Source organism: Rissa tridactyla, chromosome 5 (assembly GCF_028500815.1).
Source record: "Rissa tridactyla isolate bRisTri1 chromosome 5, bRisTri1.patW.cur.20221130, whole genome shotgun sequence".
NCBI classification, from domain to species: domain Eukaryota; kingdom Metazoa; phylum Chordata; class Aves; order Charadriiformes; family Laridae; genus Rissa; species Rissa tridactyla.
The window spans coordinates 32,487,117-32,510,582 of record NC_071470.1 but is presented as its reverse complement, the minus strand read 5'-3'; the positions used below and the strand labels follow the sequence as shown (position 1 = coordinate 32,510,582).

Genomic DNA, 23,466 nt, shown 5'->3' with positions numbered 1-23,466 from the left:
AGCTTGTGCATGTACCTCATTTATTGCACGGAAGCCTTGTCAAGAGTGTCTTCTCCAAAACATTCTTTTCATATGGTAAGAACTTCCTTCCTGCTTCACCTAGGAGCTCTTCTTGAGTATGGAGACAAAATGATGGCCTTCCTCCTGCCTCTAGCAAAACGAGCCTTTAGTTTTACAACTGTAGGTAATCGAGTACATCACTGGGTAGGAGCACTGTGTCCCTGTCACAAGATAGTGGATTATATCTGAGAAATGCATGAAGCTTAGTTGAGTTCAAGGCAGAAGAATATCAGCAGCATCTGGAACAAGGTGAGCAGGAAAACGTTAAGGGCAGCAGACGTCAGGTTACTGTTCCAGATACCACAGGAGTTACCTGGTTCCACAGTCAGCCGTCTCGGGCGGGATATGAAGAAGTGAAGCAGGCAAAGCCTGTTACCCCAGAAACAAGTAAAACAATGACTGGTAAAAGATGCTGGGGCAAAACAGTGTCTGTAAGTAAAACCCATCAGCCATCCCTGAGCAAAACTTGCATAAAATAGGTGTGCATTGTAACGGTAGGCAGCAGTTGACTGGATGCTTGGATACTCTACCAGCCTGCGAGCTCTCTAAAATGCTATTGAGTAGAGCCTGAATAATTTCTTCTAGCTGGAGTTCACTGCTGTATTTAAAGGAAAGGCTGGCAAGTCTGCTACTTACTGCTGTCAGTTGAGCTTTTAGAAGTATGATGTAGCATTTTGATTTTTGGAGATTAGCCACAGTAGTTGCCGTCTCACCTAGCTTTGTCAGGGAAGTCGTGCGTTGTTCAGCTGCTAAAACACAAAACTTTAAAAGATGATGACAGGCTTTACTCCCTACTGATGCACTCTTTGTTTTTTGAACGCAGGGAAGTGGGAGTGTCCTTGGCACCACTGTGATGTTTGTGGCAAACCTTCTGTTTCTTTCTGCCACTTCTGCCCAAATTCTTTCTGCAAGGAACACCAAGACGGGACAGTACTAAATTCCATGCTGAATGGACAGTTATGCTGCTCTGAACACGTTCTCGGGGTGGATTCTCTTGAAACTCAGAAGACTGAGAAACCCCGCAAAAAACTGAACAAGTTGAAGCCTAAGAGAAAGCAGAGGAACAGATGGATGAGAGCTGAATGCAAATAGTCATGGACTGCAGTTTCTACTGCCAACACTATCTTGTAGATAAGTTGTGAATATGACCAGGGAAGGACACAATTTTACATATATTCTGTAAAGGTTACATTGGGGGCCGGGGCGGGGGAGGGGGGGATTTTTTTATTTTGTTTTGTTTTGTTTTTATAAATCCACTGAGCCAACCGCAGCAGTCTTCTGCTGCCTCTGCACTGATAACGAACTGCATAGTTCAGAAAATTTCAGGACAAACCAAACCTATTACTCAGCATTACAGTTACACTTGAATTGTTACGAATGTAAAAGGTTCCCTCCAAAATACTTTCGGGTTGGAGGTAGGTTGAAATCAAACCAGGTAGACGTAAACATAGGTTTTTGAGATAGTATTTGTCAACCAACAGGTGTTAAAAATAGTATATCCTTGAAAGAAGTTTTTAGCTCTCAAGTCCTTGTAAGTAAGAAATGGCTTGGTCTGTGGTCCCGATGAGATTTGCTTGCCTTGGGTGTTTTTGAGCAAGTGCTTGACTGCCATTCACGATCCAGGTGCATATTTCTCTATCACCACACCCATAACAATTTGTTTGTGCTCTTCTAAGGTAGCTCGCCAATGGTTTTTAAACAAACATGTTTTTAAATATCCTTCCACCAAGATTTTTTTCTATACTGTTTTTTCCTGTATTTCATTCCAGCGAAATAGAAGTGACTTGATCTTACAGAGCTGTACAAGTCTGGATTTAAAGGGATATTGTCTTGCCATCTAGGCCCAATACTCTAGGATTTTTGTGTCTTAATAAAAATAAATCTTGCAAAACCTATCATTTGAAAAAATTACTTGATTTTTTTCTTAATGTCAAGTAAAACACAGAGGCAAACATTTCTTTGGAATGCGTGGAGTCCAAGCATTACAACTTTTTGATAACGCAGAAAACGCCCAACAAGGAACAAAATTCCCCCGTGAATGAAACAGAAGGTGAAACTTGACCAAAGTGCAAAAACTAAAATTCAAAACGACTAATTCAAAACAACTAAAAGTGAAACAGATTTTTGAAGAAGCACGTAAGGAACAATTTTAAAGTGAAATTTAGCCTGACTGTTCCTTTTGATGAAGTTTATGTAAAACTGGCTCCTTGACTTGGCAGACTGTTTGGAATCATTTATTTTTTTAGGAGCTCTGCTCTCGACTATCTTATTGCCACTGTGTTGTGTCAGCAAAGCTGTTCTGCGTTCTTTGCTCCCGTTAGGTTCCCACGCTTGCGGCGAGGCAAATATACGAGATTTAGTATTGATGGAAATAATACTAGACCTAGGAAAAAACGGTAAAGAAAAACATCTTTACCTGTTTTCTTCCCAGTGCATGTCATTGGTGTGTGATTAGGCAGTGTTACAAGTAAGTTTTGACTTGTGCCATTGTTATCTAGCCCCAGTGTGCGCCTTCATGTCCATTTAGTAATTTGTGTATCTTATAGCTTAGTTTGCCTTTAATAGTGCAGAAACTCTGTGTAGCCCCTTTGGAAATGAAGCCTTGCTATGTCATGAGAGAGTATGTTTTTTTCCAAAGTATTTCTTCAGGATTTGATTGCAGATTTAGTTTTTGGAATTATCGAAATCCCCGTTTGTTCCCAACACGTAAAAACTTCTGTTTTCTTAGTAGATATTAATTGAAAGAGGTTTTAAATGTAGCGTTGCCCTACCCTGAACCCTTTGGGTTTCTATTTTGTGACCAAACTGCTTTGTTCTTTTAATAAGTTTTTATAAACACTGTTGGAAGGTTTATTTTTTTCAAATAATATTGAAAAAATAGCACAGTTCAAAATAGAGGGAAGTGTTACGTGTTTGCATTTTTTTTTTTTAAGTGGTATGCCAAGCCTTGCACTCAAGGGAAAAAATGAAGATTTCTTAATTGATTTTGAGGGAAACTTTCCCTCTGCTATAGATATGTGTTATACCAGGACTGAAGCGTAGGCCTGTGCCTAAAATCAAAACCAAAAACTGGTATTATGCATGTTTCTCTAATATTGGTTTTTGAGAGGAGGAAAGAGAGATCAGGTGGTAAAGGAGAAAGACTTTCCTCATCGCTTTTAAACAATGAAGGAATTTGATGTTATTGGGACCATTCTTTGAATACTATACCATGTAAGGAAGGCTTTATGAGAATACTTTTAAATAAGTTATTATAAAATTTTACCTTTACATTCCATTGCTTTTTCAATTTGTTAATTTTTTAGTCGTTTCCTTGCTTTTTCCTCTTCGCATATAGGTGTAACAGCTCTGGCACCCTGAAACAGTTGTGCCCCGGGTCCTAAGAGGCAGATGCCCAATTCCAGAAGGCACCATCTCAAATAGTTACTGATTGGCACTGCTGCAGTAACACCATCAGTTTTAAGATCAATGGCAGAGCCTACAACTCCTTGCCCACCTCTCAGGTGGGCTCACAGGCACATTTAGTATGGCGGGATGCAGGACAGCCACCCATTCCGTATCTGTCGGTGGGTAAAGGCAGGCTTTGGTGTTCAAAGCAATCGCTCTCAGCACTCTTTTCCTAACGTTAAATTCACACATACAGATCTCAGCGAGCGGCTGTTTTGACTTTCTGCTTCCTTCTACCTCTTCTCTGCTCTTTACTACACAACCCTTCGGGCCAACGAAGGTTTCCATCGCCGAGGCTGCGAACTAAGGGTTTGCTTTTGAGTGGCTGGGAATTCTTTCCTCCTGCCGATCACGGACTTCGGAGATGGCTCTCTAAGAGTAACGTGGACCATGTTCTTCATTAATATCTACTGACCATGTGACCCCATGAGCTCAGCTAAGTCACTCAGGTGGTGATCTGGTAGAATTTTAGTTTCTGATTCAGGAAAGGTGGATTTTAGGTGTCTTTCAATGAAGGCTTCTGTATATTACTCTGCAGCACTGGGAAAATACACTTAAGTTTCCTTAAAAAAAGAGGGCAAAATAAAAAAAGATGTTTCACTATTTTCCTTCTCCCACTGTTCAGATACAAAGGAAAACAATCTTGAAAAACTGAGCTTTCTCATGGTGCAACTCAATACTTTTTAGCATTCAGCAACTTAAAAGATTTTCTGTTATTAATTCACCTCAGTAACATCCAAGTATGGAATATTATGTGGCGTTAAATTATGTACTTAATGTCCTGCCCATCAAAGTAGAAAGATGTCTTTCCTTTTCCAGCAAACTCTTCAAAGCTGGTACGTGATAGCCAAATTCAGAATTTGTTGTTCTTTTGTCACATGAGCAAGCATGGAAACAATTTTCAGTTGAATATGTTAGATGTATTTTCATACAATCTAGGAAGAATTATCAAATTAAATGTCTGTTTTGTTCAATAGCTTTGTGTTTATGGTCAGTTTTTAGGGTTTTTTTTTATTTTAATTACTTGGAAAAGCAAAATATCGTGAAAGACATATTAATGGGATTTTTCCACACTGTTGAGTCACATTATTCCATGGCTGACTGCTTGAGAAACTTCAGTGTCTTATTAAATATTAAAATCTATTCCTAGTTATTTAAGAAGTTGCTAATTCTTTTTTGGAAAACAGCTCTATATAATTATTTTTGCATCAATTTTCTTTTTTCTTTAAAGAAAAAAGCGAAACGGTATATGCTAGGGCAAGCATGGTTTGGCACTGAGGGAACTGGGTGTTGCTCCAGGACTTCCTAAGAGACTCTGTGGGAGTAATGTTTTAAGCTTAATATGGAGGCAAAAATGTTTGTGCTTTGGCTTGTTTTCAGTGTTGCTTATCACAAAAACATTGACCTTTTTTTTGCAGTCCAGTTTTTCCTGTTACGGTGCTGGTTTCTGTCGCTCATAATTTTACAGGCTGTAACGACTTGGAGCTGGAGCCACGCAGTCCTACCAGTTCCATTCCCGTGGGTTCCTTTAGCTGTCACTGGGGCTGTTCCTGCTTGGTCAGGTCTGAATTTGACTGCGTTTTGCTTTTCCAGCCCGGTTTTTGTTTGGGTCTGCTTTGTCTTCATGTGTGGAATCTCCCACGTCTGACAGGGGCTACATTTCACTTAAGAGCATTTCAGAAAATTGCTCTGATACTAATGGATTGCTGTTGTGCTGTGAGATCATCAGCACCGTGTCCCTCTGCTGCTCCTGTGAAAAGCCACAGTTTTGTGCCAGTTGCGTGACTTCATGCGTGTCTACTAAATGGAGGGTGTGAGAGAGACTGCGGGGGAGGATGTGGGAGCTCTGCCCGTGCGGTGTGGGGGGCTCCAGGGTAGGGTCAGAGGCACTATCCATGTTGCTGCTGATCCAGATTAGAATCACAGAATGGTTTGTGGTGGAAGGGACCTTTAAAGAGCATCTAGGCCAACCATCTAGTTCCAACCCCCCTGCCACGGGCAGGGACACCTCCCACTAGACCAGGCTGCTCAAAGCCCCATCCAGCCTAGCCTTGAACACTTCCAGGGATGGGGCAGCCACAGCTTCTCTGGGCAACCTGTGTGACAACAAAGGACAACATACCTCTCTTCCCATCCATTTATTCACCTGACATAGTTGAGAGAGATCAGAGACTGATTTTTTAATTTTTATTTCTTTTTTAACACAGTAACTCCCCTGGGGAGAGGAGAATGAGCAGCTGAGGGCAGCAGCCACTTAACCCCCCACCAGCCGGGTTCCTTCAGCTGACTCTGCTGCTGCACTAGCCCAGGGAAAGACTAATGCGAGAAGGAACACCGCCTTCCACCTCAGCGTACATTCATTTAAAAGCACTGATCACTGAATATTAGATGCTATTTTTACCAGCACTCATAGAGCTGGTGAAGCACAGCGCTGTGACGAAGGGTCAGAGCTGGCTGGTCTGTCTGAGGTTACGCAGCACATCTACAGCGTGTATGAATTTCCCTCTAGGAGGAGGAAGAAAGACAACAAGGTGGGAAGGTTAAGAGACCCCAGGTAATGATTTCATGGAGCAGCTGAAGCATTGGGCATGATGGGCGTTTCTGAGTGGCTGGTAGGGTGGTGAGACCTCAAATGGCCATGAGGACCAGGTGCAGAAAGCTAAATGGCACTGTAAGAAAAAACATGATAGGAAAAATACAGCAAACAAAAAATTTAGGAAGAGAAGAGTCAACTAGCCACACAAACACCTGCACAATTTGAAATCATCCCTGTAAAATACAAATACATGAGTTTAATCAGAGGGGTAAACTGGGCCAGCTGCAGAGGAGAAAGCTTGGAGTTCGCCAGAGCAAACAGGTACAAGTCTCACATGCTGCTGCGGTGGGTGGGAGGTGAATCAAGTGTCGAGGATCGAGGCAAGAACGCTGCACGGGCCTTTAAGCCATGGGTCCAGTACAGGCAGGTCTCCTAGGCGTGCAAAAACGTGTGAGACACCTTCTGCGGCTGCAGCGTGCTGCTCCATTTGGCCCCAACGCGTTGCCAAGACAAGTTCCCTGTCTTCCCTCTGTGCCTTGGTGGAGAATGAAACAATTCCTGTGAGGTTTGCTGGAAGTTTTGAGTCACGTTTGTAGCTGTAGTATGAAGCACCACCTTAGAGCAGAAAACAAAAGGGACATATTTGTCCAGGAATCAGCTGTTATTTCTGTTGCACGTGTTTTCCCACAGCTGAGAGGAAGGAGAAAGCTTTGGGATCCCTTTCCTTGACTTATCCTTGCTTAAAGTAAAAGTCACATATGCTTAAAAGAAAGCACATTTATGTTAGTTCCTGCTCAGGTGGAAGTGATTGTTGGAGCACAGGAACCTCAATAAATGGAGCAGTCAATCCTCGCTCAGTTTGTTGAGCTGACTGTTGAAAGGGCGAGAGAAACATAATTGTTTGCTGTTTTGTGGTTTCTTGGTTACCCCCACCCCCCCCCAAAAGGAGAAATGTATTTCCTTGTGAATGAAGCCAGGAATGGAAGAGGGAAGACTTTTTCCATCAGTCCGTTTTGGTACAGCAGGCAGCTGGGGTGGGTTACAAGTAGCCACAACTCAAAAACTGAGTTTTATTTCTCAGCGCTTAATTTAGCAATACAGAAATTGGTTGCTCGTGGTTAAACATCTTGCCCATAGGCACACATCTGCATCGCCCCGGGCAGAAGAGAAGCGGGTGGCTGCTGATGGCATGTCCTGGGCTACCAGCCAGCGTAGACTGGTTCTGTGTGCTCCGTCCCCCCGTAACTTGTGTGTTGTCCTGAGCCCCCGGGTAGCAATAGAGACTTTAAGGATTTCTTGCTATGTTCTTGCCGCCTTCTCAGAATCAATAGAAAGAGAGCAAGGATTCCACCTGGAAGGCAAGGAAGGGTAGTTATTTTCAGAGAGGAAGGTGAAGCATCAGGTGTCCTTTGCTCTAGGGCTTCCCTACTCAAGTATTCTCTTCCGGTAAATTAAGGATGTTATTTTTTTTTTTTTCTCCTGCATATTCTGCACAAAAAAAGGTTTGGGTGGCTATAATAATAAATACTCGACTTTGGCATTTCACCTTTATTCTGGAAGCTGGGGGGAATAACAGCAGGATTTAATGAAGTCATTTAGTAGCTTGCTTTCCGACTGCCATTTACTCTCTGCTCTGTGGAACTATTATTTTCTACTTGGCATCTTATCCGTTGCTGATCCCACCGAAGGATCATGTTGAGAAAGAAGTTTGCTCTGTGCAGTGCTTGCACCGAAGCACGAGCAGTAGCAGACCTAGATTAACTCTGAGTCTAGACTGAGGTGAGGACTGTCAGGAAAAATCACTTTTAGATTGGGCATAGACACGGAAGTAATTGGCAAATACCAAGTCCTGCGACATTCTGTGTGTTTGTTTCTGGCGGAAGCATAATCGGGGAAAATTGATCTTAACAGAAGAGCGCAAATCTGTCGCTGTGATGCAATATGGCCAGACAAATACCTCCAAATTTAGGTTGCGTGAGCAGGCAGTCTCACAGTAAACAACTGATCTGTTAGACCAGCCGTGAAAGACTCGCAGGTTCCTGTGTGGGCTGTTTCTTTTACCCGTCTTCTGAGCGAGCTTTTTGAGAGGCAGGACTTCACCGAGAAGCGTTGTTCTGTGACCCTCAGACTTGTTTATGAGAAACGCTGATTAATCGGCCGTTACCCCTCTGCGAACAGGCTCTCCATATGCTTCATTTTAATCTACTTTTCCTAATTAATACTCACGTCAGATGGCATCTGTCTTGGCAGATTTTTGGACTACAGCCTGGCACAAGGGGCTATGGGCCAGCGGAGGAGCTTGTGAGAACAACCCTCATCCGCTCCCCCCGGGACATTTCATCCCTCTGGAGAAGAGCAGTCAACCAGCACTGCTAGAGCTACGGCCCCTCCAGCCCCTGCTGTCCTCTCCAGAGAGCCCTCTCCTCAGGCGCCGAGAGAGGAGTTTGATGAGAGCAACCAGCCCTGCTTTGCTGTTGGAGAAGCAGCTTTGCACTCTCTCATTCATTCTGGGGAATAATACATCTATTTTATCTCCCCCCCCGCCTTTTAACAACGGGGAGCTGGGCAGGAGAACGGGTCTTCAGGAGGCACATAAGTGTTGCGCTTAAAACACAGAAACCACGGATAGGAGGCTATAATTCCTTATCCTCTGATGACTCAGTCATCTCTATGACTTAGAGATTAAAATCGTGTGTCAAGGGAGCTGGCAGCGTAAGTGGCACTTACAGTGGGGCTCCTCTTCCCTCTTCCCAGCTTGCTCTTCTGCTCGTTTTGCAGTTCGTAGCAGTTAGAGTTGTTCATTTGCATCATAACTCTTACCTCTGATTAAACCTCCCCCAAACTTCGGTTAAAAACTACAGAACTCTTATTCTTCCCTTTCCTAGGACTACAAACGCTATTCATTGTTTTGCAATGAGCATTCATGGTGTGGCTTCCAGGTGGAAAAGCTCATCCACCCATTGGTTTACCCTAATGAGCTAATTATGGCAGGTGGCATCTGGGCTGAGGGATGCCCCACATACTCGGTAGGTGCTGGTTGTCTTTCTTTCTGTTGGTTACAAGGTGCACCACAGCATCGAGACAACCAACGCTGCACAAGCGGCTGCAGCAAAAGTTACAGGGGAAAATGCTTTTAGGAAACTTCAAGCCTCGTACCAAGAGGAAATTGTCCTTTTTCCTACTTGTGGGCAGACAAGAAATTCCTGTTTTGGGGTCTATATACGCACATGCTTCCCAAGGACAAACAAAAAACATGCTGGTCTTCCTTCAGAGCAAACAGCAGCACTATCCCTACTTACAAATGGGGAAAGAATTATCATTTGCATTGAAAGGAAGTAGAAAGACCTTTAGTAGAAATCCAGGTTTCCAAAAACATAAAATACACCGCCCAGAGAACACTGTTGGCCTAACGTGAAGGTGCCCAGCTGCAGAGAGGTGTCTAATTTTACCAGAGGGCAGAGAAGACCAACACTTACCTGCCGAGAAGATGGCCAGGAGAACGACCATCAGGGGCGTCAGCTGGCAGGAGTCCCCAGCCTTGTAAAGAAAGACCTCCATGCAATACGCTGGCTCAGTGCTGCCCGCGGGGCAGAAGGCATCAGGAGGACACTTGACCGGGTTCACGTCTGGGCTCTGCCCGAGAGAAAAAGCAACTTGCTCAGCGCCAGCAAAGGGGGAAGGCTGCAGAAGGTAACTGGCGTGAAGGGAGGTGACACAGCAGCAAAAAGTAATCAAGAAATGAACCTGCCATCGTTAAATTCAACCCGTCTGCCCCTCCGGTATTACTTAGAATAGGCTGAAGGGCAGAAGGTGTCATTATACAGCACGTCCATACATCCAACCCCCTCATTAATGGATACACTGATCTGACTTCCCCCTGGTGGCCCAGTGAGACGGGGCAGCTCCAAGGGTGGCACAAAGCCTGACTCCTGGTGTCATAATTGTAACCATCTCCCTCCATCAGGGCTCTGTCTATGTTTAAGAAAAGGAAATAGGCTCAGATAAAAATGGTGTTAACTGAAGTGTATTGAGCTTGTCACGGGACAGCTGTATTTGTTAATCCAGGCTGTCGAACCAGCTGATGGAGACTCACAGGGCAGTAGTGGTTTTCGGGGCACAGGTCACAGCTCTCCTTGCCCCGCTGTAATTGGTATTCTCCTGTCCTGCAGAGCTTGCATTTGCTGTCGCTGGGACCTTTGAACGTACCTGAAATAGCCAATAAGCACAAAATTAAGACCTGGGACTAGACCCCGGGGCCTTTGCAATTGCAGATGGATGATTCAGCTTTCAAAGCCACAAGGAGAAAGACGCATTAAATACTTCATGTGCGTAACAAAAGCTGGGCCTGGACTTCGGTGGCAAAGGGGCAGGAAAAAGAACAAACGGGGACAGAGGGACTAAGGGCTGTCTGGGGTTAGATGTGGCGGAGCGAGTGCGAGTAGGAGTATGGTGGGAGATGGGTTTAGCAGCGAGCTCTGGCTTTCAGGCAGAGGGGAGGTTGGAGCTGGAGGTCGGCAGCGTTTCATCCTCTCTAATTCTGGATTCAAACACCTTGTCCAGCTGTTTGAAACTTGCTGAGCGAAGCTTAAAGCACGGCTCAGTTTCCTAAGCTTTGTGGGAGTGACGGGTCACAGAAGTCCCGGGTCTCAAAGTGCTAAATGCTTTTCTGCATGTTTAAAACGCAACGGGACTACGAGAGATCCCTAGTGCTGTCTCCGGAGAGGAGGCTCGCCGTCTCTCCCCGTTGGTGGTTGCGGGGGTGGCTGGAGCGCTCTGCCCTCCCGCTGACTCACCCCCTGCGGTTCCGTGTTATTTTAAGACATGGATGGAAGGAGCAGAGTCATTTCCTCACTTCCCCTCACTGACTGTCCCCTTTGCCACTGCTGCTCCCCAGCCTCAGGCAACCCCCTCTCCCCCCAGGGTCCGCTGGGGCAAGTGTGACGAGTCTGGGGAAGAAATCGTTCCTTCTGGTGATGAAGCCGCACGTTCCCAGACGGGCTGTGGCAGCCCCCCACCCTCCGCTGCAGAAGGTACCTGGCAGGCAAGGTGTGCACTCCTCCAACGCCTCCCGAAGAGCCTCTTGGCCACCGGGGCACGGCAGACACCCCGTGCAGCTGGTGGTGCTGGGGAGGGGAGCGGAGACAGACCACGCTGTAGGACAAGCGCTTCCAAGCCCAGCCCACCAAAGCCAGCTCTCTTATGTATGCACAGATTGAAGTCTCCAGGGTCTACCAGGAGCTTAGCTTTGGCCAATTTGGGGGTGTTCATAGTGCCTCTCTCCAGTGTGGTTTCTCCCATGTCTAATTAGGGCAGGGCACATGGTGGCATTTCTGTCCTCTCTTTGGGTGCTTATTTGTATGAAACTCGTAGGAGCTTGCTATCCCAGAAGTCACTATTCCATGGTGAGCTTGGCTGGAACTGGTCAACAGGTAGCGAAGGGAGTTGGGAGAGAGACGGGAGATACAGCCGGTAACACGGATCTGGTCTTGTGGCAATTTAATCAAATTTCAGCAGAGATCTGCTGCGTAACATGGACAAGCGAGGCCAGAAGGAAGGTAATTATTCACATGCCAATTCACCTGCTTTGGGTATAAACCCCGCAACTTCTGTGTGAGCATCCCTACACAGCAGGGTGCAGAGCCCATCGCAAGGTACCCCACCAGCGCCTCTCCCAGGACCCCTCTCCCAGCCCGAAGGTGACAGCACAGCCGGGGTAGTTTGGCTGCTGCCTTCTGCACATCCTGGCTCAGGATAAACACACCATCAGCTCAGCTTAAACCTACACCACACAGAGTGACGCTCAGCTCCATCCCTGTGCTGGTATCAGTCTGTTTATCAGGGGCGTGCAACGCCCACGCAACGCAGCAACGTTGGCAAGAGGGGATGGTGGAGGTGGGCTGCAAGCTGACGCTCTACCACCTCATCACATCTACCACCCCACATCCAGCCAGGATCCTCCCCTCGGTCATACCATCCTTCTCTCACCAGCGCTCAGCACCAACGTCCCTACAGCTGAACTAGCAGGTGACTTGCCTTTGGCCACTACATTGGGTCTTTTAGCTCAGTGGTGGCTACCAGAAATACACCACCCCCTCCCTGGCCATCCCCCACCTCGACAGCCAAGGTCACGTGTGGACTTCTTACTTGCAAAATGATCCAGGCAGGCAAGGCAAACAAAAAGCTGCATTTTGCTTGGAGCTAAAATACCCTGAAAAAGAGAAGAGTAAGGCTGCAGGACTTTTCCTCCACCATCACTGCCCCATATCCCTGGATATCTGCTCATCTCCATTGTACAAGCAACCAAATCAACTCCCCACAACGGGCTTCAAGGGGCATTTCACGGGCTAACTCAGGATGCTTCATTTCCTATTTGTCAAAAGCCGTGAAAGCGCAATCCAAGGTTCCTAACGCCCTCTGCCACGCTGAGGTGAGCGTGGAGGGGCTTGGACGCATTTCCCTGGTGTCACTCTCGCATCCGAGATCCTGCCAGGGAGACAGAGAGACTCTTCAACCTTCCCAGCACAACAGGTTGAACTGTAATGAAGCTGAAATAGGTGACCCCAGTGCCGACTCCTGGGTTATTCTGCTGGAGCAGGTCTCTGGCCAGGGGAAAACCCTCCGGTCACCCCCATCCCTCCAGGGATTCTCCCACCCCAGGAGGTCTGAGGTACATCTCCTTCCCTCCGAAGAGAAGGACACGAGACTCACTGACCAGGATGGCACTGCTCAGCGCAGCAATCTGCTGTTCGCTCTCCCTCCCTGCACCACCAGGACAGGGAAGGGCAGGAGGACATGTGGACGTGTCCAGACCCTTCCCTAAATCACACCAAGGAGTGAAATGCCCATGGCAGGGGCAGGGAAGCAGGCAGAACCTGGCTCGTGAGTCCCTGCCATGCCAATAGGAACCTCTAAAGGCAGGAGAATGCCACTTGGGAGTCTGGGTGGTTTTGAGAAGGTGCCTGATGGTGCACAACATCGGTCACCGCCATGGGTCCACATGGGGCAGAATTAGGGTGCCTGTGTGAAAAAACCTCCCTCTCCCTACAAGGAGAAAAAACAACTTTTTAAATATATAATCGCATGATTTAGGGGCCACCCGCACAGACTCCTCTGTGGTCCAACGCAGTGTTCAAACGGGCTGAGTAAAGGGAGCGAGACACCGCAGCGCTGTCACCAGTTCCGCTTCTTTCCTCCCGAACTTCCCAAGTGATAGCCAAGGTGTCGGTACCAGCCGAACAGTTTGGTGGGCGGATTTTCAAAAAGAACAGTTGTGCCCGTATGAGGAGCGCTTAATTTGTGTACAGAATAGCGGCCACATTGCATGTGTTAATTAGGTTTTTGCATAAGTAAATGCCGGTCTGTTTTGAACATGTTTTGTTTTGGTTTTTTTTTTAACTCTGTCTGCGAACACATTGTACCGGGCTCATATTGCATTAGCCAGGTGCCGAGCAGCTCACTGCAAACCCAGCCTTTAATTCCTGGAGAATAACGAGAGTATTACATTTAGCATTCAGGCTGCAGAAGGTTGCCTAAGTGAAAACAAAGATGGATTAGACTCATTTTTGACATAAAAAAATAGGGGAATACTTTATTTCCCTGACACCCTCCTCCTTCTTGTGCTATAACTGAATTTCATAAAGCTTCTTTCCTGACTTTCTGGAAAAGGCTTGCGTTGCAGTGGTAGTAGTAGCTCGTTGCAAACAGAAGCGTGGCTCCGAGGTCTCTTCTTTCCATTTTAATAAAAACGTCAATAAGAGAACGGGAAGAGATCTGCTATGCTATTTTTAGCCTGAACAAAATAACCTGTTTACTCTTCGGTGCTTTTAAGTTACCTGGTAATTGCATCTGGCCATGGGAAAGAGCATCGCGGAGCCTGACGAAAATGCATTTGGGTTGAATACAAAGCAAAGCCTACCTTTCTCACACGCTCTGCAGGCTGCGGCCCCAGACTCATTAGCGTAATTACCGGGTGGGCAGGGAAGGCATGCGGTGCTCCTTGTGAAGCTAGGAGAGACCCGAGCAGAGGTGAGTGCTCTATTAGGTGACCCGAGCCCCTATCCACTTTGAGAGAGCAGAGCACAACTCTTTGTTTCGCTAATAAGTCTAGAAATAGGGTAATTATAATAAAGGAGTTCAGGCAGAAAAAAAAACAATGATTTGAACTCTCCTGAATGTTAAAGGTCCACTGAAAAAAAATAAATGACGTTTTCTGTATTGTTAACGTTAGAGATGCCCTGTGCCTGTGGGCTATATGGAAAGGGATGGGTTTCAGAGCCTAAATTCTGTATCTTGACAAAGACATTGCAGCCAGGCTTAAAAACCTCGGTTTAAAGTCAGGCTCTTAAATCCACGCTTGGGAACTGAATTGAATCAGAAAGGTGCTTCGTGTTCAGCATCCATCAGCAATTTTAAAAGGAGTCGCTCCATTGTTGAAAGTCAGGTCGCTTCGGAGTCGCAAAAAGGAGGGAAACCCCCGGCACTGATGTGTGAAAGTCCTGACCTTAAATAACAGGGACTGTGGGAAAGGGGATGTAACATGTTAGACCTCCGTGAGGAGGGGGAGGGAAAGAAGGAAAGGCAGAGAAAAGAGGAAATCTTTGCGTTCATCGCCAAATCCCCAACAACAGGCATGTGGGTATAAGAATTTGTTAACATACTCAGGGATGCTTTGGAGGAAAACAAGGACACGCTCTTTAGTTCCTTCAGAAACCCCAAGGCTGAGCGGGATTTGTGGAAAAAATAATAATAAATCAAAAAAATCAATTGGAAACATAGCTTCCCTTAAAACAAACCAACACAGGGCCTGCACCAGCCAGACCCACTGAAAGCTCAGGGGAGCCTGGAGTCTCCAAATACCACAGAAATGTTAAACGATCCCATCGGAGCCCTGAGGCCAGGGACGCTGCCATGGAGATGGCCGTGCACACGCTGTGTCTGCTGGACCCCCTCCCCTCCACATCCCCCCTTCTCCTGGTCCACCCCCAGGTCTCGTGACCCCAGCCCCTGTTGCTGGCCCTTCCTTCCTGGTCCCCGGCTCCGCGTTTCCCTCTCCGACATCCCAACAGCAGCCTTTGCGTGGTGCCCAGGAGACTGCTTGCTCCTGATTCTATTATTTTTTTTTTTTTTAAAAAGAACTTGGAGGGGTAAATAAGGTAAGGCAGGTCCCCACTGCACCACCAGCAAGGGGGGAGCATGGAGGAGGAAGCCAGCGGCCCCTCAAACCCATGGGCTGCTGCAAACAAACTGCAGGGTCAGGTCACCCTTCCCCACGGCCAGGTTCTGTTCAGGGCTGATCCAAACGGAGCCGCTCTGCGAGGGACACGGTCCCGGGAAGCTCTTGCCACTCCTCCTGTCCTTGCAGCTGCCCAAGGGACAAAACCCACCGGTTGCTTGCAGAAGACATTGGATACAGCAAGGGAAAACACGATGGGAAACGGTGAGAGCAGCACGTGTGGGTGTCACCGGAGCCGGAGGACACTTGCCCAGCATCCCCAGGAGAAGGCAGCCTGGGGAAATTGCAAGGCTGGGCTTCTGGCTGGGGTGTTGTGTGAGCTTTTCCACACCGTATTGGCTGAGGGTGTTGCTTTAGCTGCCAGAAACCCAAATGTAATGACAACCCTTGGAGGCGACAAAATAGACACTGAGAAAATTGAGCAAAGCGCAGAGATGAAGCCAGTTGGCCAGAGGTATCCCAAAGGAAAGCCAAGCAGATGAACCCACACTTCACTCTCAAGAGCCCCTCTGTCACAAAAAAAAAAACGTATTCTCTCCTAATATGTACAAAAGTCCATGGAAGAAGAAAAGGGCAGCCCGCTGAGAGCTGGAGCCGGCTGCTGGGAAGCCCTTGGGAGGAGCTCCCCCCCACCAGAGTTTCCTGGAGAGAAGAGTCCAGCAGCACTGAAGAGGTGCACACCTTCCCACCGCCACCTGCCCCACGGGGACCTCATTTAAAGCACAGACTGAAGGCAGCCTGGGGCTGTCTCCAGGGTTCGAACAGCCTGGCGGACAGCCCGTTTCACAGGCACGTAGCTATTTCGGCTTTGCAGAGAACAAGCTCCCGGCCACAGTTTGCCACAGAGCCCTGCAAGAAGCTGAGGAGCACACGGACACCGAGCATTTTCCACCACGGGTGGGTGCTGGGGCAGCAGGTCCTGAGCTGCCCTTCCTCTTGGGGAAGCAAAACCCTGCGCTTCCCACTGAGAAACCACCCTGGCAGCACTTTTCCCTCAGCCCAAGGGAGATTTTTGCCAGCTAGGAAGCGTTTTGAGGGAGAACATCCACCACCCCTTGCCCAGGGGCTCGGTCACTTACTTGGCGTAACGCCCCCGCGGACAAGGCAGGCACGACGGTTGCCCACTTTCAGGCTGGTAGTGGCCCAGCGGGCAGGAGGCGCAGGCACCGGGGTCCGCACACGAGCCCCCCGCACAGCACGAGCAGCTCAAGGTGCCTAAATGGGAACAAAAAGGTCAGGATCAGGACTGGGAGACTTGACTTGTCAGGACAGGTCACTGCAATGGATGTACAGCGTTGGGTTGCAACCCCTCCAGCAAGACAGTCCTAGGGGGTAGAAAACTGTCATATTGATGCTAATGATGCTGCTGCGCGTCGTTAGCAAGCTGAAGAACAGCCATGAGGTGATCTAAGGTCTCGAGTCTATCAGTGTGGGTTTCTGGTAATTAAGATGACTTTTTTCCCCTCTTAATTTGAAGGGCTGGGAGGGTTTTCCTTGTTTTCCCTCCAACACACAAACAAAAAATTAAAAAAAAACCAAAACCAACATACTCCTTTGGATTTCTGATAAGTTAGGCTTGAGGGAAGCCGAACCGAAGAGTAAAACCCCAGAGCAGAGGACGTGCCTTGAGCAGCAACAGTTTTCCTTTGAGCACAGGTACGGTGGCATTCCCACCACACACGAGCTCTACCCCTCTCTGCTCCACAAAACAAACCCAGGCTCCGCAGAGCAATCACGTGGGATTTGCTGCAGCCGCACCCGTGGGACCCGCCATCCCGCTGCTTGCGGGAACCAGTCCCCCCGGCGCTGCGGCACAGGCAGGAGGAGAAGATTCTGTGGATGAACATCCTGCACACGAAGGTTGGTGGGAATTACCTCCTGTCCTCTGGGGATCTACCCTAGAGCACCAGAGCTGCTTATTCCTCTCTTTAAAAGCGCCCTGCAGTGGGGGAAATAAGCAGAAGGTACATGGCTTGTGTTTTAGGTTGGTGAGGGTTTTTTTATTTGGGATTTTTTTGGGGGTGGTGTGGTGGTGTTTTAAAAAAAAAAAACAACAAACAAACCAACCACATTACGACACATAAATAACTTCTGAAAGAGGTAATAGTATGGACTCCTGACCACAACAGAGAAACCAGGTGGTTTCTCAAGCCCAAGTGAAAAGGCTGTTTGTATAGCGGGGCTTCTCTTCCAAACGTTTGAGATGGATAGTCAGACACTGTCCTTATATTTGGCACTGTACTTCAAAACAACATCATCCTGCCAATACGCCAGGTTGCGTTTGAGCTACACTTTGCAGCCACAGCCCTGCTGCTTCTTCATCCTGCTGGGGAGGCCTTGGGAAAACCAACAGACAGCACAAGGCCAGATCTTTAACTTCAGAAAGGTGCAACAAATTAACTCCCACTCCTGCTCCCTGTCCAAGCCTCCAACGTGAGAACGTGTGCTGGTTTCACCTCCCTTGGTAAGTCACTTTTCCACCTAACACGAGAGGGAGAGCCGGGGCGAGCAGGGACTCTTACCTTCGTTAGGAAACGTCCCCGGGGAGCATGGGGCACAGGACGTCACATTCACTCTGCTGCAGTTTGAGGGCTTGGCGGTGGTGAGGAATGGAGCTGCTGATGGGACCCCAGGAGACGTGGTCACACCTGGAGGGGATGCTGGGGTGCTGGTGGACACAGCCATCAGTTCTGTAGACACTTGAGAGGTGGCTGTGCTGCCAGAGGTGAGGACAGTCACATCCGTGGTGGTGGGCAGAGTCTGACCTGGCTCTTTTGTGCTTGGATCAGCAGAAGGCGCTGCCGTGGACGTGACAAGGTTTGCAGTGGTTGATGCCACTTCAGCCGAGAGCATTGCAGAGGCAGTTGGGCGTGCAGAGGTCGCGGTACTGGTTGCATTGGGAGGCACCTGGGTTGATGCAATGGGGACCTGGGTGGTGGTTGTCTGGCCTAAAGCAATACCTAAGAGAAGAGAAAACAAAATTAGTGGCCAAATTATTGTTCTTCTTTTGATGGAGGCTTCCCTTTAGGTCTTTACCAATTGCTTAACTCGTGTATCCTTGCTTGATGTTCAGAAAATCCCTTCTGCTATGGTCCGCTACGGAGCAGTACAGAAGCAAGGAGACAAACAGCGTAGGCAGCATCTGAGCCTCCCTGGCACAGGAGGGTAGATGCCAGTGTCCAGGAGGTGTGACTCTCTTAGATAAAAGGGTGTGAGAATTGCCTGAAACACTTGATTTTCGTTAGCAGCAGCTGAAGACAGTTTACCCTGAGATCCCACGACAATCTGATTTAAGACGCTTGTCGAGTAGCTGGCTGTTTTATCCCATCTCCCTTAAAGGGATCAGCAAAGAAAAGTCATGGGTTTGGGATTTTCGTTTTTAAAGCTGTTCTGGAGATACATCCAGTAACCAGAAGGGCACCCGCAGGCTAAGATTTGCTTGGCTTGATTCTGAACCCCCCCCCATCAGAGTGGGACAGCTGTAATTTTCAGAGAAAAGGAGTATTACCGCAGTTCCAGTTGTTTTGCCGTGATACGTAGTGGACTGAAATGCTATCTGCTGGCAAAAGCCCTCTCTCGGCACACAACCATGGGGGATGGCTCCCGGTCTCCAAACCGAGGAGAGACCAATAAAACTAAACATGGAAAGCACCAAGTTGCTTTTAATTTAGCAGCGTGGTGCTGAGCAAACGAAGTGAAGCAAAGCAAAAACAGAATAGCCAGCTCCTGCCACAGCAAATGTCGCATCAGCTTGGGTCAGAAACTCAGGGCAGAGATTTACTCTAAAATAACTGCAGCTTCTGAACACAGCCAACTTCCTACAGCATCAGTATGCGACTGTGGCCGATACAGGCTCACAACCAGCACACATCTGCTAAGCCACCACAGCAAGAGGACCTGCTGAAATCCAGTGACCATTGGCAGGGAAAATAAAAGGACTGTTTTAAGAAATTGCTTTATGGATTTCAAGCAGCCCAAAGAGCACAGCGGACACCCGACAGTGAGATGTGGATGAGGAAGGGCACGAGCAGGATGAGAGGCTGGAGAGTCAGAGGGGCCACATCTTTGAGTGGTGACAGCACAAGCACCAGCTGGCTGCAGACCCGCGGGTCCCTGCAGGCTTCTTCCCGAGCCTGGTTCTCCCCCAGCCTTTGACTTCTCTCTCAATTTGGGATACACCACGTGAGACCGAGCACCATGGGTACCAGTGCTTAGCACCTCCGTGGTAGGAACAACAAGATGCAGGCCAAGTTGACTAGTAACTTTAATTAAATTTCCACAGAAAGATCGGGACGCTGAATAATAGAGTCCTTACAAAGTTGCAATCACAAGAAGAGCCCGTTGGGAGCACTCCCTCCTATTGCATCCTGCCTGCTTTGTACTCCGCAGAGGGTAAAGCCCTATCTTCCTGTAACTACCGAGGACCACAGCAGATGACCACCCAGCCGCCTGGGCCACTGCCCGCATTTTCGTGCTGTGGCTCCCAAAACAGAAACACCGAATTTAACAGTGATCGTTTTGTGGCGTATTTGTTCGCCCCAAATCCAGGTGACCTGGAAACACCAGCATTGGTCCTCGGCAGGGAGAGCAGCACCCACAGGGGACGCTGCTCCCGTGGCCATGCCTCAGCCCAGGACCGAGGCGCACAGCTCCCCTCGTCTGACCCACCCGCCTCAAGGGCTGGAGCCACTCCGCTTCTCTGTCCTCACATCTGGCAACGAGCCACATCGGTCCCGGGGTTTATTGAACTAATCTCAGAGTAAACACCAGCAGTAAGTCAAGGGCACCATCGGGTTTCTCCTGGGAAAAGCTCTCAGAAGGATCACTGGGATCAAAGTCTGATCTCCCACGGAGCCGCCTCTCCCCAGCATTTTCTCAGCTCTGCCAGCCAGAGACACCGCTGTGGATTTAAGCGTCTTGGACTGCACACAGCTGGCTGAATTTTCTTGTTGTTTGTCTTTTTTTAAAAAAAGATTTATTTTTTTTTTAGTTGAATTTTGCCTCTTTGGTAAGTATCCCTTGGTTGGTCGGTTCTGGTGTTAAACGGTGGTAGTGTTAAGATGGATTTATTTTTTTTTTTCTTTTAAATTGAAAATATCTTTTCATAACATATTGCTAAAGTAGCCATTAAAGAGTTGCTTGCAAAGCTTCAGTAGCCATCAATAGCCTTCAGTAGCCAGTACTTCATAAATTCATTTAAACAACTTCTGGAGAAAAAAAAATAAGTAGGCAGGCTGGAAAAAAATAGCTTTGAACACCTGGTCAAAATGGGTGATGTCTTGTTTTACCAGTTATAGTATCTCAGGTGTGGAAAAACAGTACTCAACCTTAGCTGCATCAGACCATTTCCTCTCCTGCACTTACACCGTCTGACAGGGAGCTGTGATTTTGCTTTCTAGAGCCTTTTTTTGTGGGGTGCTGTGAATCCACAAGAGCACCCCCAGGGACACTTCGAGGACGGGTCTTTGTGTGACACCTTGGCACGATGTTTCACTCCAAGAGCCTCGAGGACGCCAGGGGAGGTTACAGAACTCTCCACTGCAGAGCTGAGATCCTTCCTGGTTCATATGGCAGGCAGCCCTGCCCGCTCGCGAGGGACACGGACGCTGGCCAGGAACCCACAAAATGCAGAAATAGGACGGACACTCCCTTATTTTTGTTCCCGTCCATCTTGTACAACCGCACAGTCCGAAAAACTAACCCTTTGAGCCAAACAAAACACAACCAAGTCAACAGTTACAGATCTAGGTAAGGATAATAATCGTCTTTGGGGAATTCAGCAGGTGAATAATTGGCTCCTGAAACGGAGAGCTTCCCCAAATTGTTTAATTTCAGGAGAGTGCCAGGCTACGGCTTGTACCTTGTTACGTGCTCTGGCTGCCCTGGATGCCCGCAGCTAAAGACGAGGCTCGGCAGGTAATTGCTTGGAGCAGTTTTGCCCCTTTGCCAAGGAACTCTGGAAAACACACATTGTTCTAACAGGGCTGAGGGGTTCGCACTCCACAAAGGGAGGTGGCCACAGGGCCCCTGGCAGCCCCCGAAGGCAAGTTGGCTGCTGCGAGAAGGGATGAGGGCAGCACCTCACCCTACGTTCACCTTCCAGCTGCTCGTGGCCAGACTTGCCCTGGAAGGTGCAACAGGTTTGCCAGATCCCACACAGCAAAAATATTAATTATAAGAAGAGATTTTTTTTATATATATATAAAATATTAATTATAAGAACACAGATTTTATATATATATATAGCTAAGCAGTACAAAAGGCTGAGAAGAACAAGGAGAGGAGCAGGTAAAGGCATGATTACCAAAATACTCAGCCGTTTTTACATATGCTGTTGCTCCTCTAAAGACCCAATTAACAAAACAGCCCGAGAAAGCGAAGATACTGGGGCATCTTGTTCCTTGGGGTCTAAGATAAAGCCACAAAGAGGCCACTGCAGCTCCTCAATACGCAGAGTAATGGGGCTCTATTTTTTCCACCTCCCCCCCCCCCCCCCGCCCCGGGAAAAAAACAAGCTTTTATACTTGCAGTGTTCAGCCCGCTGCCGAGACTGCATGTCTTTCAACACTTCTCTCCTTTCCTGCCTTCCTTCCCCTTCTCTTGCCCTGCCCTTCCGCAGCACCCCAAGATGGTGAAGCCCAGGGCTTTCACAAGCCCGTCACGGCTTTACCCACCACCGACCTCAGCCAGCGAAGAGAAACACCACCTCAGGAGGACTTACCTGTTAAGCACGCCGTGGTTAAGCTCCAAAGCAGAGGAGAGGGCCAGGCGCTCATTTTTCCCTAAGGAGTCGTAACACAGCGTGTCAAAAGGCAGGATTCAGCAGCTAGTCTCCTACACCCGACTGTTTATCCTCCTCCGGTTGTGTGCCCGATGTTGTCACCTGACTCGGATCATGCGGCTCAGTCAAGTCAACCTCCCCCCGACAAAGCGGGTTTTATGGTCGGAGGCTGCAATAAGTCTTAAGACGTTCCCGGCCTTCCCAAAGCACGGCGCAAACTACATCACCAGCAGAAGAGCGCATCGAAGCCTCTCCTTGCGGCCTGCAGAAACACGCGCAAAAGAAGCGTCCTGGAGGAAGCGACGGTCTCGGAGAGAGGAACGGGCAGAGCCGCGCAGGAGCCCTTGTGCCTGACTGCTGGCCAGCCCCCCGTGACCTCGTCAAGGGAAAGGATTTCATTTTTCAGACACCCAGGATTTCCTGCAAGAAGAAAAACAACCCCAGAAGAGCCCACAGTTCAAAGCGGCTCCCATTTCAGCTGGCACCAACCTTGCTGTAACCAAAATTCCCCCTCCGGCGAGTGTAGAGCTTTCCCAGTCAGAATTTAACCCCTGCCTCATTGCCCCCAAGGTGGCCAACTCGATGCATCAAGTTGTTGTGATCAGGATCAAACTTAATGATCCTGATTATGATGATTTTGAGGGGAAGATGTTTAGCGAGGCCCCATCCCATTTTCCACGTGTTATCCGGTGGCTGTCCTGCTTGCTGTTCACGCCCTGAGGCCGGGGCCTCCTGCCCGTGCTGCCCAAGGACACGGATGTCCCTGTGGTTCCCTCACCTTACAGCCCTGCTTTGAAAGATTCACCCCCGACATTTCCCTCTGCCCCCATCGGTTAGTAATCAGCATTGCTGAGCCTCCACCATGATAGAGGATTTCTTTTCGCATATGGCTGAATGTCGCATCTCATGTATGTCACATCTTCCCCCAAATTCAGGTAACAGCTGGCTACTCCTGTAGGACTGCGGATGCTCCACAGGCAGAGCACTTTCGATGAGACAATCGGGCATCGTCGTATGCTGCCCGTGTCTTTCGTGCTCCAAAATCCTCCGTAGGGCTCAACACATTGAGCCAACCGTTATCACGCCCTAACCCAAGCCCCCAGGCTTTCCCCACAGTGGCCCAGGGAGGGTCAGGTTGGCACCACGCGTAGTGCCCTGGCAGCACTGCGCTGCACGTGTGGTTGCTCCTCTACATTACACGGCCACCGCAGTGGCCGGGAGGTTGCGCAAGGGAAGGTTTCTCATGCCACCCCGGCCTGTGCAGCCCCACAGCACGTCCTGCACCAGCAGCACAGAGAGGCACAGACCCTGCTACGGGGCATGCAAGCACCCACCAGTTCCTACCCAAGGACCTTCTCTGGTACCCACAGCTCTGCTGGGGACACTCTCATGTCCTTCTGTCTCCAGTAG

At 48.5% G+C, this 23,466-nt stretch overlaps 2 protein-coding genes across 7 annotated transcripts in view; one reads left to right on the top strand and one right to left on the bottom strand.

Annotated features, from left to right (window-relative positions):
* The window catches only part of NSD2 (nuclear receptor binding SET domain protein 2), a 100,929-nt gene extending 99,678 nt beyond the window's left edge, over positions 1-1,251 (top strand). For all 6 annotated transcript variants that reach the window (XM_054201907.1, XM_054201910.1, XM_054201908.1 and 3 more), the window contains one exon: positions 884-1,251. In XM_054201907.1, the coding sequence (XP_054057882.1) occupies positions 884-1,152 (269 nt within the window). In that variant the 3' untranslated portion in view covers positions 1,153-1,251. The remainder of the gene's footprint in view (positions 1-883) is intronic.
* Positions 1,252-5,691: 4,440 nt separating this feature from the next.
* LOC128910532 (sushi, von Willebrand factor type A, EGF and pentraxin domain-containing protein 1-like) lies at positions 5,692-22,378 on the bottom strand. The gene is made up of 9 exons (XM_054203895.1): positions 21,997-22,378; positions 17,798-18,235; positions 16,355-16,490; positions 13,959-14,047; positions 12,188-12,251; positions 11,078-11,166; positions 10,137-10,249; positions 9,520-9,676; positions 5,692-7,394 (listed from the first exon to the last, which is right to left on the bottom strand). Exons 1-9 carry the CDS (start codon positions 22,049-22,051, stop codon positions 7,243-7,245), a joined length of 1,293 nt encoding a protein of 430 aa, XP_054059870.1. The 5' UTR covers positions 22,052-22,378; the 3' UTR covers positions 5,692-7,242.
* Positions 22,379-23,466: the final 1,088 nt, after the last annotated feature.

What these genes read in the sequence shown, in the direction of transcription:
- LOC128910532 (XM_054203895.1), bottom strand. Translation starts at nt 22,051, where the DNA reads ATGAGCGCCTGGCCCTCTCCTCTGCTTTGGAGCTTAACCACGGCGTGC. An exon ending in AACCACGGCGTGCTTAACAG is followed by an intron (nt 18,236 to 21,996) that starts GTAAGTCCTCCT and finishes CTCTTCTCTTAG; the next exon opens with GTATTGCTTTAGGCCAGACA. An exon ending in CTGCAGAGCGTGTGAGAAAG is followed by an intron (nt 12,252 to 13,958) that starts GTAGGCTTTGCT and finishes TCTCTTTTTCAG; the next exon opens with GGTATTTTAGCTCCAAGCAA.